Raw genomic sequence first — 15,518 nt, forward strand, 5'->3', positions numbered from 1 at the left:
GGCCCATAACCTGTTAGAGAATTTTAATTTCTCTGTTGGTGAAAAATAAATCAGAAGCTCTCACAGTTGACTGCATTTAGCTGATTCAAATAACCTTTTTATATTCATATCAAAATATTTACAATACCATACATTCTTCTTTACAGCAACATAGCTCAATGAAGACTTCTTACAGAGAGATACAGAGACAAACCTGAGACTGAAAATTCAGCTTCTAACTCAATACCTTTTGCACTGACTCAGTAGCACTTTCTTCACATTGGCTGACTGAGTTACCACATGACTCTTCCTGCTCATGAATATTCCAACATTATTATTATTATTATTATTAATAATAATAATATGTTTTTAACAAAGGTTTAGCTTCATTAATATTTCAGCTTGAACCTAACTTTTGCACAGGTGAGATATATAAAATGAAACAATTGTACCAAAGTTCTATTTATAGCTTTTCAACAGGAACAATGGCATATAACTAAAGTAAACTATTGCCACCTTTTGGTCCAACTGTCCAGTGTACTTTTATCCTAGTGTTTTTTCCCCTAAAGGGAGAATTCTGCAGAGTCCATTTTAAATATGTACTGTGGTTCACTGGTATCTGGCTCCATTTAAATAAAACAAAATATACTGCAATGATTTGTATTATTGTTAAGAAATAGCAAGCAGCTGAAGCAGATTTTCATCATATGTTTTGGTCAAATATACTATTCATTCATTCATTTAAATTTTATGCCACCCATCTTCCCTGTAAGATGATTCTGGTGGCATATCCATTATTGATGCTTACGGAATATTTAGTAAAAGACCTGCTACCAGTTACTGGGAAATTCTAGTTATTGATGTGCTATTTAGAAAACATATTTAGATTTCCAACATATATTCATTGTACCAATATTAGCAAAGTAAACATTGTAAAACACAGAAGAGCACAGAATTTATGAAAACATGAGAAAACATGACAATCAGACTCACCCTGACTTTGCTGGCGTTTTGCAAAGCCTTAAAGGCCTGTTTTGCTATTGAACCTGGAGCCCTGATTGTATGGGTGAGCCTGTTTCTGGGTTGTATTAATTGAGATGATCATTAAGTTATTGTAAGTTGTTTGCCGAGCTGCTATTTATGTTTTTCATAAATTTATAAGTTGTTTTTCTGTTTTTGTTAGCTTGCCAAAGTCAGGTATTTGAGATGGGCCATATACATTTAATAAATAAAGTACAATTGCTTGCAAAAATTAACTTATTTTATTAGACGTCAGCAGGACCCAACGTTAAGCTTAGAAAAAAAATGATTGTTTATAAAGTTTGTAACTGGTTAATACTAGGATGAAACCAATTTTCTTATTTTTTTAGCATTATATTTCTTATTGTACTTCTGTTATTTTTTTAAAAAAGCCTCTCACCGCTTGTAGGCTGAATGGTCATTCTTCACACTGCATTTCATATTTTTCAGCTCATCTAAAACAGCAAACATGTTGATAAATTTTCCAAGAGTGATCAAATAAGCTTCAGATACAAAGTCCTTCCTCCTTTCTGCATGACACAAACGTTTCACTTCTCCACAAAATCTTTCAATGGCATTTCTCTGTGCATAAAAATAAATCCATATTTAAAAAACAACAACACAAAGGGCAAGCTATTCCCCTCTTAATTGCAAGTACAATAGGATGCCAATAGAACCAGACTATATACACAAATTGTCCTTCATGGATTACGGCCTTGTCATGGTGAAGGGGCTTGCTATGAGCTATGTTGTGCAGGGCCACCCAAGACAGACAGGTCATAGCAGAGAGTTCTGACAAAATGTGATCCACTGGAGAAGGAAATGGTAACCCATTCCAGTATCTTTGCCATGAAAACCCCATGAACAGTACCAAAGGGCAAAAAGATATGACGCTGGAAGATGAGCCCCTCAGGTTAGAAGATGTCCAATATGGTACTGGGGAAGAGCAGAGGGCTAGTACTAGTAGCACCAGAAAGAGTGAAGCGACTGGGACAAAGCCGAAAGGACATTCAGCTGTGGATGCATCTGGTGGTGAAAGGAAAGTCTGATGCTGTAAAGATCTTTTCTCCATAGGAACCTGGAATGTAAGACCCATGAATCAAGACAAACTGGACGTGGTCAAACAAGAAATGACAAGACTGAACATCGACATCTTAGGAATCAGCGAACTAAAATGGACAGGAATGGGTGAATTTAATTCAGAGGACCATCAGGTATACTACTACGGGCAAGAATCCCTCAGAAGAAATGGAGTAGCCTTCATAGTCAATAAAAGAGTAGGAAAAGCAATATTGGGATACAATCCCAAAATGACAGAATGATCTCAGTGCGAATCCAAGGCAAACCATTCAATATCACAGTAGTCCAAGTCTATGCCCCAACCACTGGTGCTGAAGAGGATGAAATTGACCGGTTCTATGAAGCCCTACAGCACCTTATAGAATCAACACCCAAAAATGATGCCCTTATCATTATGGGGGATTGGAATGCTAAAGTAGGAAGCCAAAAAATAACTGGAATAACAGGCAAGTTTGGCCTTGGAGTACAAAATGAAGCAGGGCACAGGCTGATAGAATTTTGTCAAGAGGATATGATGGTCATAGCAAACACTCTTTTCCAACAACCCAAGAGACGGCTCTATACATGGACATCACCAGACGGTCAACACAGAAATCAGATTTGACTATGTGCTCTGCAGCCAAAGACGGAGAAACTCTATACAGTCAGTAAAAACAAGACCAGGACCTGACTGTGGCTCAGATCATCAGCTTCTCGTTGCAAAATTTAGGCTTAAATTGAAGAAAGGAGGAAAAACACTAGGTCACTCAGGTATGAACTAAATCATATTCCTGATGAATATACAGTAGAGGTGACAAATAGATTTAAGGAATTAGATCTGATAGACAGAGTGCCTGAAGAACTATGGACGGAGGTTCGCAACATTGTACAAGAGGTAGCAACTAAAACCATCCCAAAGAAAAAGAAATGCAAGAAAGCAAAATGACTGTCTGAGGAAGCTTTGCAAATAGCTGAGGAAAGAAGGGAAGCGAAAGGCAAGGGAGAAAGAGAAAGATACACCCAATTGAATGCAGAATTCCAGAGAATAACTAGAAGAGATAAGAATGCCCGCTTAAAAGAACAGTGCAAAGAAATAGAAGAAAACAATAGAATAGAGAGAACCAAAGATCTCTTCAAGAAAACTGGAGATATGAAGGGAACGTTTCATGCAAAGATGGGCATAATAAAGGACCAAAATGGCAGGGATCTAACAAAGGCAGAAGAGATTAAGAAGAGGTGGCAAAATTACACAGAAGAACTATACAAGAAGGAGCTTAGCGTCCCTGATAACCACGATGGGATGGTCACTGACCTCGAGCCAGACATCCTAGAACAAACATGTCAAACACAAGGCCCAGGGGCCGGATGAGGTCCACGAAGTGGTTTCATGTGGCCCACGAAGCCATTCTGGAAACAGTGAGGGAACGGCTCCTGCCACGTCGGCCATGCCCCCTGGGTGCATGCTGGGGAGGTGTCACCCTTTGTAAGGAATGAAGAAATGCACCATTGCCTGGAAATGGCCAGCAAATGGCCCTCGCCTACTTCACATATCTGGCTTGATGGGCTCCAGGGGAGGGGTTTCGGCAGACAGTGGGGCGCTCTCCTCACAATGCCAAGAGGCTGAGCCAGGCAGCGCGAATCCCAAAAAAATTATGACGCCGCCCAGCCCCCAGCCTGCCTAGTTTCGGCAAGCAGCCGGGCGGCGTGAATCTGATGAGAAGTGCAATGCTGCCTAGTCTCTAGCCTGCCCAGTTTCAGCAGGCAGCAAAGTGCAAAGCTGACAAGCTTCGCACCGTCCAGCTCAACTCTCGGCATTGTAAAGAGAGCGCTCTGCTGCCTGGCGAAACCAGGCAGGCTGGGGGCTGGGCAGCATCACGCTTCTTTTTGGATTTGCGCCACCTGGTTCAGCCTCTTGGTTCTGTGAGGAAAGCACCCCGCTGTCTGTTGAAACCAAGCAGGTTGAGGGCTGGGCGGCCCCATGCTTGTTTTGGGAATTGCATCGCCCAGCTCAACCTCTTGGCGCTATGAGGAGAGCCCCCGCTGCCTGTTGAGACCAGGCAGGCTGGGGGCTGGGTGGCATTACATAGGTAACATTGACTCATGGCATCTCCTCCCCCAGAGCTCACTAAGCCTGATATGTGAAGTAGGTGAGGGCCATGTGCTGGCCACTTCCAGGAGATGGTGCATTTCTTCATTCCTCACGAAGGGTGACACCTCTCCAGCTGCGTTTCTTGCCTGTTTTTCTCCCTCCCTCATCTCAAATATTTTCCCACCACTCTGTACTTAGGAAGGAAGGAAAGAAGGAAAGGAGAGGGAGGGTCTGAGGGAAGACCTCCCTTAGTCCTGCCCTGCTGCCCTTTCACCATCTCCTTGCCCCCTCCTGGCCTATCCTGGGGGTCTCCCATCCTATTGCTAAGAAAGCTTTGGATACACAGCCAGGTCTCCTCCCATGGAGAGGGAATAGGCCTCCCTCTGACTTTGCCCTCGTACTCATCATGAGCAACCTGGCTAAGGAGAGCAAGCACAGAGCAGCAACCTTGAAGAGGAGGTAAATGCAGCTGGGCACCCCGTTGGGAAAGTGGGGCTGGGCTTGGTGCCGCAGGTCGAGGGCCAGGCTGGGCGTTTGATCTCTGCTGCTCAGGGCTCCAGGCATCCCGCACCACCATCCAGCCCCCCCCCCCCACGGCCTGAGAGGAACAGTGAGCCTCCTCCAGTGGACCATGCCTTGGCATTTGCACTGTTCCCACCCCCTTCTGCCAGAGATACTCAGATCTGTCATACTCTTGCCCAAGTCCCCACAGGCACCCTTGACGCAAACGATGTAGAGCTGTCAGTGCCCACCCAGTAGTCCACATCCACTCCTTCCACGCCCACCCAGTAGACCGCACCCACCCTGGCCACATCCACCCGACTGCCCAAGGGCAATTGCAATGCTGATGCGGCCCTCAATAAAATTGAGTTTGACACCCCTGTCCTAGAATGTGAAGTGAAATGGGCCTTAGAAAATCTGAGCAACAACAAAGCTAGTGGAGGTGACAGTATTCCAGCTGAGCTATTCAAAATCTTAAAAGACCATGCAGTAAAAGTGCTACACTCAATTTGCCAGCAAATTTGGAAAACTCAACAGTGGCCACAGGATTGGAAAAGGTCAGTTTACATTCCAATTCCAAAGAAAGGCAATGCCAAAGAATGTTCAAACTATCGCACCATTGCACTCATTTCACATGCTAGTAAAGTTATGCTTAAAATCCTACAAGCTAGACTCCAGCAGTATGTGGATCGAGAACTACCAGAAGTACAGGCAGGATTTCGAAGAGGCAGAGGAACTAGAGATCAAATTGCCAACATACGCTGGATCATGGAGAAAGCTAGGGAGTTCCAGAAAAACATCTACTTCTGCTTCATTGACTATGCAAAAGCCTTTGATTGTGTGGATCACAACAAATTGTGGCAAGTTCTTAAAGAGATGGGAGTACCAGACCATCTCATCTGTCTCTTGAGAAACCTATATGCGGGTCAAGAAGCAACAGTGAGAACCGAACACGGAACCACTGATTGGTTCAAAATTGGAAAAGGAGTCCGGCAAGGCTGTATACTGTCACCCCCTGCCTATTTAACTTATATGCAGAGCACATCATGAGAAAGGCAGGGCTAGATGAATCAAAAGTTGGAATTAAGATTGCCGGGAGAAATATCAACAACCTAAGATATGCAGATGATACCACTCTAATGGCAGAAAGTGAAGAGGAACTAAAGAGCCTCTTGATGCGGGTGAAGAAGGAGAGTGCAAAAGTTGGTTGAAACTCAACATTAAGAAAACCAAAATCATGGCATCCGGCCCTCTCAATTCCTGGCAAATAGATGGGGAAGAAATGGAGGTAGTGACAGATTTTATTTTTCTGGGCTCCAAGATCACCTCAGATGGGGACTGCAGCCAAGAAATTAAAAGACGCTTGCTCCTGGGGAGGAAAGCTATGGCAAATCTAGACAGCATACTAAAAAGCAGAGACATCACCCTGCCAACAAAAGTGCGTATAGTCCAGGCCATGGTTTTCCCAGTTGCAATGTATGGCTGTGAAAGTTGGACCATAAGAAAGGCTGAGCGCAAAAGAATTGAGGCCTTTGAACTATGGTGCTGGAGAAGACTCCTGCGAGTCCCTTGGACTGCAAGGCGTTCAAACCGGTCAGTCCTAGAAGAGATCAACCCCGACTGCTCTTTAGAAGGCCAGATCCTGAAGTTGAAACTCAAGTACTTTGGCCACCTAATGAGAAGGAAGGATTCACTGGAGAAGAGCCTAATGCTGGGAAAGATTGAGGGCAATAGAAGAAGGGGACGACAGAGAATGAGATGGCTGGATGGAGTCACTGAAGCAGTAGGTGTGAATTTAAATGGACTCCAGAAGATGGTAGAGGACAGGAAGACCTGGAGGAACATTGTCCATGGGGTCGCGACGGGTCGGACACGACTTCGCAATTAACAACAACAATGGCAGAAAGTGAAAAGGAACTAAAGAGCCTCTTGATGTGGGTGAAGAAGAAGAGTGCAAAAGTTGGCTTGAAACTCAATATTAAGACAACCAAGATCATGGCATCTGGTCCTCTCAATTCCTGGCAAATAGATGGGAATGGTGGTAGTGACAGATTTTATCTTCCTGGGCTCCAAGATCACCACAGATAGGGACTGCAGCCAAGAAATTAAAAGATGCTTGCTCCTGGGGAGAAAAGCTATGGCAAATCTAGACAGCATACTAAAAAGCAGACACATCACCCTGCCAATAAAAGTATGTATAGTCAAAGCCATGGTTTTCCCAGTTGCAATGTATGGCTGTGAAAGTTGTACCATAAGAAAAGCTGAGCGCAAAAGAATTGAGGCCTTTGAACTATGATGCTGGAGAAGAGTCCTGCGAGTCCCCTGGACTGCAAGGTGATCAAGCCAGTCAGTCCTAGAGGAGATCAACCCTGACTGCTCTTTACAAGGCCAGATCCTGAAGTTGACACTCAAGTACTTTGGCCACCTAATGAGAAGGAAGGACTCACTGGAGAAGAGCCTAATGCTGGGAAAGATTGAGAGCAATAGAAGAAAGGGACGACAGAATTAGGTGGCTGGATGGAGTCACTGAAGAGTAGGCGTGAGCATAAATGGACTCCAGAAGATGGTAGAGGACAGGAAGGCCTGGAGGAATGTTGTCCATGGGGTTGCGATGGGTCGGACATGACATCGCAACTAACAACAACCTATACACAAATTGCACTGATCAGATTTTTCCAGACACATACAAACACTTAAAGTACTCTTTGTGAGACTTCTTTACTTAGAACAATATAAAGCATCATCTTCTTCAACAGATAATGGCAGGGACAAGAACTGGAGCATCAAAAAGGGCAGGGGAGGGGGTGGATGGAAAGAGAGAATATCATCTATTCTAGTAATTAATAACGTTTTACCTGAAAATACATAAAATTCATCAGCTTGGTAACCTCTGGTTCAAGTACTTCCACAGTTTTTTCATAAATTTCCACTCTGTTGGGCTGCTCATTACATTTTACCTGAATAGGAAAAAAAGTTAAAAGAATTTTTTTCCCAACTTTAAATCATGTTTTGCCATATGACTTCGTTTTTTAAAAGGCACCTTTTATATTCTTTTTATTAGTAATAACAGTTTTCACGAATATTTGATTTCATAATTATTTTACCTGAGTGCTGGTTTTTAAAATTGATGGATTATACAAATAAAAACACACTGGGCATAATTGGAGTATATATCTTCCAATCCCAAGGATCTTATAGAAATCTTAGGAACTGACTAATTCCTTTGTTGGAAATAAGAGAAAGCAGTATTGATCTCAATGAATTTATTCCTTTTCTCAAGAATAATACTTTTCTGTAACTTTTGCAACTGTCAGCATAGTAGTACAGATTTCATCAAATGCAACAATGTACAAGTTATGTTTTACTTTTTAATGGAAGTTGAAGAGGTTTTCAAAAAATGTTTTAGTCCTACACAATGTAGGAGCAATGTTGGAGCAGTTGGTCTTTTATGATTCTTATAACAAACAAAAAGTACCATTGTCAATATGTTAGGCTGTATATTTTTTCCTCTCGTTACTAGGTTATAATAATATAAAACTAATTGGAGGAAAATAGAAATTCATAAATGTGACCATTTCCAATAATAAAAGGAATCAGTCATTCTGATTCAAGTAAAGAGCCTCAAATGAACTTGTCTAGGACTACAGCAGGACTACAGGTGTTCTGCAATATCTCCTATGCCAGGATATGCAGAATTTAAAAGAAAAGTTATCCCCAAATAATGAAGAAACAAATATATTTGCTATTCTTTGCAAATAGACCTAAGTGTTTAGTCTGTTGGATTGACAAACTGAAGGGAATAAATTGTCTTCTGCTCACTGGGGCTGAAAAGGTAAGATCCAACTATCTATAATGTATGCTCAGAAGTACAATTTCCCAAACAATTTCTTCCCCCATATCAAGAATCTCTTAAACTGTGAAAAAGAATTGTCAACTGAAGATTTAAAAATAGGATAAAACACTAAATTTTAAAAGAAGCTTATATATACAGCTGCTACTGTGTTACTTCTGTTTCTTGGCTAAAAACCTGTGGATAGAAATAATGAATATGTGAGTAAGAACTCCACCAAATGTCAGCATCTATCTGATCTTGGCTGACTTTGAAGTCCTAAACAGGAAAGGACCGAATTACTTCTTCTTCTTCTTGTGCCATATCCGTTATTGGACGATGGCGATCATGTTGGCAATCCTGTTTTTATCAGCAGCCGCACGAAAAAGTGCTGCTGAGTTTTGTCCAAACCAACCCCTTAGATTTTGAAGCCACGATATTCTTCTTCTGCCTCCACCTCGTTTACCTTCAATCTTTCCCTGGAGGATTAAATGGAGCATGTCATATTTTTCTGGGTGTCGCGTCACATGTCCGAAATATTCTAATTTTCGTTTTTTAATTGTTTTGATGATTTCCCTTGGCTTTCCCAGGCGGCTTATCACCTCCTCATTTCTGATCTTGTCAACCCAGCTTATACGTAACAGTCGCCTGTAAATCCACATTTCAAATGCTTCTAGTCTCTTCAGGTGGCCTTCTGTCAGAGACCAACTCTCTACTCCATAGAGCAGGATAGAAAAAATATAGCATCTGACAAGCCTGATTTTCAGTCTTAGGCTTATGTTGTGAATTACTACTGATTACTATTTGGATAGAAGGCAGGTAGGCAATTCCAAGGTTGTAGACTAAACTGTAAGGTTCCCATGTGAAAACATTAGTAATTACTCATTGTCCAACCCCACCCCATTGCCCCAGTCCATCCGGAGCCAATACACTGGCATGAAGTTGCTGTGAGAACTCTGAGCTGAAAAGGTGACAAGTTGTTCTCTGGCACTGTGACCTTGGTAACAGGCAGGAGTTAGCCTGAAAGGAGTCAAACCAGATGGCCCTGAAGGTTCATTCCCCCTTCCCCAATTCCCATGCAGATACATCAAAGCAAAAGAAGAAACAAGATAAAAACATCTTCAATCCCCAAGCATCACTTCCCCCTCCCCTCAGAATGGCATGCTGCCCTTCTAAAAGTGGGGAAGATCCATCTGGAGAAGAGAAAATAAAAAAGAGGGCATAAGAAAATAGAGGTTACACATTTAATTAGGTTTATTTGGGTAGCAGTCATGGAAGTGTTTAGGTAGTTTAGAGGCTTTAACATGTTTCTTTTGCACCCATTCATTCTGAGCCCCAGGAAGATTTTTCCATGACACTAAGTATTGAGTGACTCCTATCTGCTTGCATGAGTTAAGGATTTCTTTGATTTCAAAGTTTTGTTCCCCTTCCACCATGAGGGTTCAGGTACTAGAAGGGGTGCTGGCCTTAGGGGTGAAACCACCTCCAGTTTTAGTAGACTGCAGTGAAAAACAGAGTGGCTTTTTCACAGCGACGTTGGCAAATCTAGTTCTACCATGACTGTTTTATGGGGAAAGGCTCTACATATTTTGGCCGTAACTTTTTTGAGGGTTGCAAAAATTGTAGGAATCGTGTGGATAAGTATATGTGATTCTCAATGTGGAGCAGTTTAAGCTCTATTCTCTTTTTGTTGGTCTGGGCTTTGTAAGCTGCCCTAGCCTCCGCAAAGGCCTTACCTCTAATTGACCAGGTATTTATTAATTGTTCTATCCATTCTTTTAAGCTGGGGATTGTTGGGTCTTTGGTTAGTAGCTCAGGCATTGGATTAAATTCTTCTCCCATTGCCACTTGGAAAGGTGTGAAGCCCGTGCTGGTGTGTACAGCATTGTTGTAAGCTATTTCAGCAAACGGCAAGAAGTTGGTCCAATCATCCTGTTGGTAATTAATGAAGCAGCATAGGTACTGCTCCAAAACTGAGTTTGTTCATTATGGTCCCACCATTCGTTTGTGGATGGTGACTAGAACTAAGATTTTGGGCGGTTCCTAAGAGATCCAAAAAAGCTCTCCAGAACTTTGACGTGAACTGGACTCCTCTATCCGAAATGATACATTACGGCACTCCATGCAGCTGGTAAACGTAATGCAGGAACATATTCGCCAACCTCTTGGCCATTGAAAACTTTTAACAGGGAATGAAATGTACCTGTTTGAAAACAGGTCCATCATGACACAAATTACCATGCCCTCGGGAAGTTCCATAAAGTCCACGGAGATCTCTTTCCAGGGTGCTGACAGCTCAGCTACAATTTAAAGCTGCCCTGGCATTTTCCCTTGCCTTCATTTTGTGGTTGCGCATATAGGGCAGCTAGAAACATATCTTTCAATGTCTTTTTTGAGCAAAGGCCATCAGAACTGTCTCTTGAGTAGATGTAAGGTTTTCACAAATCCAAAGTGCCCTGCTAACTTTGAATCATGGCAGATTTGCATTGTTTTGAGGCTTTGGCTGGCAGGCACATATAACTTTCCACCTATCCAGGCCAGACCATTTTGCACAGAGCAGAGGTTTTTGTGACTGCTAAACCACTCATCCCCTTTCAGGGCTTTTTTGAAAGCTGCTGTAACTGCATTGTCCACAAGTGGCTTTCATTTCTGCTGTGCCCTTGTGGTTACTTGGATGGCTAGCTGATGTGAAGGGAGGATAGGATAGGCTTGACTACCTCCTTGACTCTCCTGTATTGCGGCATCCTTGACAGGGCATCTGTCAGGAAGTTTCCCCCCTCCCCCAGTAAATAGCGTAAGATAAAATTGAACCATTAGAAGTACTGGGCCATTGTGCTTGTTTAGGGGATAACTTTCAAGGGGGTTTTAAAGCCTCCAGATTTTTGTGATCAGTCCAGACCTGGAATGGGATCTTACTCCCCTCTAGAAAATGTCTCCAGGAGAAGAGGGCCCACCTGACTGCATAAGCCTCCTACTCCCACAGCACCCAGCATTGTTGAGTTTTGGTTAGCTTCTCTGACGTGTAAACACATGGTTGTAATTGCCCCTACTCATTCTTTTGCAATAGCATGGCCCCCACCGTGATGTCGCTGGCATCGGCTTGGATGTCAAAAGGTTTTTTAGGGTTTGAGTGTTTTAGCACCGGTTCGGCAGAAAAGAGTCTTTTGAGTTTTTTGAATGCTGTCTCACATTCCATACGCTATTTCAAAGGTTGGCTGGGTTTTGGGCTTCTGGTTTGTGATCACGGTGCTGGCGGACCTGCGGGGTGATCATTCCCTCCGCCGTCCAGTTGTCTCCCACTAGGGGACCCTGAAAAGGATCGAAAGTGATGAGCGTGAAGTGGCGCCCCGACTGATCGCGGAAGGGTGGCAGCCCCCCCATTTGATCCAGGGCAGCTCTTTTAACTGATGGAGAAAAGATCGGCCATTCACGTGGCCCATCACTAATGCCATTTCCAGCCAAGGCCAAAATTACTATTAAGCACTTTGAAAGCACCGTGGAGAAACTGGGTGAGATCCTACCTTCTTTGTATCCCAAGTATTTTCCTGTAAAAAGCTTCTTGAAACTTCTTCCCCTTGCGAGGAGAGAGGGAAGGGAACATCTTTTTCCCACCCTCTAAAACAGGGCTTTTCAACCTTTTCACCCATTGTACCACTTTTAGGATAAGGCAATATACGAGTACCACCAGTCGCCCAGCAAGGTGTCAAAAACTTGACCAAAAAAAGAGAGGAAAAAATGATAAAGTACAGGTAGTCCTCGACTTACAACAATTCACTTAGTGACTGTTCGAAGTTACAATTGCACTGAAAAAAGCAAATTATGATGATTTTTCACATTTAATGCCGTTGCAGCATCCTCAGAGTCATGTGATTTACATTCAGATGCTTGGCAACTGATTCATACTTATGACGGTCACAGTGTCCCAGGGTCATGTGATCACCTTTTCCAACTTTTTGACAAGCGAAGTCAATGGCCAGCTCATCACTCAGGTTGCGGGGTCCTGTGGGAGATGCGGGCGGGATCTGTGAGTCTCTGGTGGAGGAGACGGGACAGGCATGGGCACCTTCCTTTCCTCCCTCTCTCCCTCCCATTGTCCCTTCCTTCTGTTCTTCCTTCCCTCCTTCTTTGTCCCTTCCTCCCTTCCATTATCTCTCCCTCCCTCCCTTCCTTCCCTTCCGCCTCTCTTTGTCCCTCCCTTCCCTCCCTCCCTCCCATTGTCCAGCACTACGGGAGCCTGGAAGAGGCAATTGGAGTTTGGCCGCCGCCACTGTTGCTGAGCCAGATGGCTGCACGACGGCAAATGCTGCAGTTCCTGCCTGCTGCTGACCTGCAGGCGAAAAAGGGCCTTGCTCTCCAGACGAGAGCCAATGACCAGATGGCAGCCATGAGTGGCAGGAACAGGAGCATGAGATTGGCGTTTCTGAGCACACGCCGATTCGCGCCCCTGCCCATTTCGCTCGCTTGCCGGTGCCCACAATCTGCCCAGCTTCCCCTCTGCCTGCTTTGAGCAGCTCCTCCTGGACCCCCCTGCGCCCGCTGTTAACTCTCCCGCCACCATGCAGGGTAAGGTTGGTGCCCCCGCCCAGATGCCCTCAGCTCCCCCAAGCATTTTTTATTCACCTGCTTTCAGCTGCACTCCCTTTCTCCCTTTGCTTCTCTGCCTTCACCACGTGTTTGTGGGTAAAAAAGAAAAAAAAAGTTCCACGAGACTTTCTAACTTCTCACAAGAAGTTAGAAAGTCTCATGGAACTTTTTTTCTCTCACAAACTCATGAAGGCTGAGAAGGACAGGAGAAAGGGAATGCTGCTGAAGGCAGGTGAGTAAAAAACGTTTGGGGGAGGTGAGGGCATCTGGGTGGGGGCGGGGGGGACCCAGGCAATGCATCGCGCAGCTCCAGCTTAATCTCCACTGAAGACTGCTTCAGGCTGCCTGCTACCCCCAAGGCCGCCACCAATCAGCTGGAGCTGCACGCTTTGATCCTGGGCTCTCAGTAGGACCCAGGCAACATGCAGTCCCAGCTGACTTTGCCACAAGCCTGTGCAGCGCTGCTGCTGCTTCACCTCATCCATTTTTACACTTTTGTTTTACATTTTTTTTCAACCTGTCCTACGTGTACCACCAGCCAGGTGCTTGCGTATCATTGGTGGTACGCGTACCACCGTTGAAAAGCCCTATGTTAGAGTACTATGAAATTCATCCAGGGAAACAGATAGTCTTAATATTTCTTGATGCACAGAAAGTGTTTGACAATGTTAACTGGCAATTTATGTTTCAACTACTAGCGGAAATGGATTTTGGAGAAAACTTTATAAATACAATTAAAACAACTTATTGTAAACAAACAGCCAAAATAATTGTAAATGGAGATTTTACAGAAAACTTTAAGATTAAAAAAGGCACAAGAGATGCCCACTAACGCCATTATTATTTATACCAGCGGTTCTCAACCTGTGGGTCACGACCCTTTTGGGGGTCGCAGGAGCCTTTCACAGGGGTCGCCTAAGACCATCGGAAAACACATATTTCTGATGGTCTTAGGCAGGGCTTGTCAACCGCCTTCTCTCCCTCCCCCCTTCCGCTCCACCTCACTTGTTTGTGGAAAATATGCTGCTTGGCGCCAGTCTGCACGAACTCTACCAAATGTGCCCTGCAGAGGGCACATGAAGAGCGCAGGCACAGAGCAAGGCCTCGCCCTCCCCAGAGACTCATGGTGCAGCAACCGGATTGACTTCTTCTTGTGCACACAGGTCAGCAAAGGGGAGACCGCCGCAGTACCCAACTCCTGCGCCCGTCAGCTGGCGACCCCCGAACTTGCGTTTGTCATCCGGGAGGTCTGGCGACGGCCGCCAGTCTCCTTTGCCACCCCGCCCATCCTCGTCTCCTCCTCCACCCGTTCATGTCAAGCCCGCCGGGGCTTGACAGGGAGAGAGGGAGGGAAGGAGGGACTCCTCCTCCTCTCCTAAGCTTCAAAGCACAATTGGCTTCCCAAGGGCACCACAATCCTCATGAAAGTGGGGGGGGAGAAGCAAAGGGGGCGAGAAAGCTCACGGCGGGCTCGAAGGAGCACCTGTCAGCGTTGGTGACAAGAAATTCCCCATCAACCCAGGGAAGGGGTGGAGAAAAGGAGCCCCCTTTGGGAGGAAACTGCCACCTTCTTATCCTTGGCTTTGCGCTCTTCTGTTCCTCGGCAGCCGGGCTGCTAAGCCTCTGCTGGCTGGAACTTCCTTTCCTTCCCTCCCTCTTGGTCTCTTCCTCCTTCCCTCTCTCTCCCATTGTCCCTTCCTTTCTTTCTTTCCTTCGCCTCCCTTTGTCCTTCCTTTCATTCGCTTCCCTCTTTGTCCCTCCTTCCCTCCCTCTTTCCCCTTGTCCCTTCTATCCTTCCTTCCTTCCCTCTTGTCCAGGATCGGGGCGAGCCTGTACAGCTGATTCGCGCTTCTGCAGAGCAGCCCAGAAGCACAGATCAGCTATAGCTGCTCTCCTTAACTCCTGCCCAGCAAACTTTCTCGAGCTTTGCTAGAAAACATGCCACTTGCTAATTTAGCAGAAACACAAATCAGCTGTAGCCTGGCGCTGATCCTGGAGCTTCTGCTAACTTAGCAAGCGGCATGTTTTCCAGCGAAGCTGAGCAAGTGAGCCGGGCAGAGCTCTCCTCTGCCTGTACACAGGCAGGTTTGACATGTTACCATGGCCACCAGCAGCAAAGCCCAAAGCCACGCTGGCAGCCTATCCCCCTCCCCTTGTCCCTTCCTGGGCACGAAGGGGGGGAGGAAGGAAGGGACGAAGAGAGAGGGAAGTAAGGGACAATGAGGGAAGGAATGAAGGAACAATGGAAGGGAGGGATAAAGAGGAAAGGAAGGAAGGAAGGAAGGAAGGAAGGGACAATGGGAGAGAGGGAGGGAAGGAGGAAGAGACTAGGAGGGAGGGGAAGGAAAGGAAGGAAAGAAGGAAGGAAGGGACAATGGGAGAGAGGGAGGGAAGGAGGAAGAGACTAAGAAGGAGGTGAAGGAAAGGAAGGAAAAGACAATGGGAAAAAGGGAGGGA

General features: G+C 45.1%; 1 protein-coding gene across 5 annotated transcripts in view; it reads right to left on the reverse strand.

Moving 5' to 3' along the window:
* The window catches only part of CYFIP1 (cytoplasmic FMR1 interacting protein 1), a 123,605-nt gene that overhangs the window by 55,505 nt on the left and 52,582 nt on the right, over positions 1–15,518 (reverse strand). For all 5 annotated transcript variants that reach the window (XM_039319617.1, XM_039319621.1, XM_039319618.1 and 2 more), the window contains 2 exons: positions 7,504–7,605; positions 1,400–1,581 (listed from right to left, as the gene is read on the reverse strand). In XM_039319617.1, coding sequence (XP_039175551.1) covers positions 1,400–1,581; positions 7,504–7,605 — 284 coding nt within the window. The remainder of the gene's footprint in view (positions 1–1,399; positions 1,582–7,503; positions 7,606–15,518) is intronic.

The sequence above is a fragment of the Crotalus tigris genome, unplaced genomic scaffold (assembly GCF_016545835.1).
Source record: "Crotalus tigris isolate CLP2741 ecotype Arizona unplaced genomic scaffold, ASM1654583v1 scf7180000023606.2106662, whole genome shotgun sequence".
Taxonomy (NCBI): domain Eukaryota; kingdom Metazoa; phylum Chordata; class Lepidosauria; order Squamata; family Viperidae; genus Crotalus; species Crotalus tigris.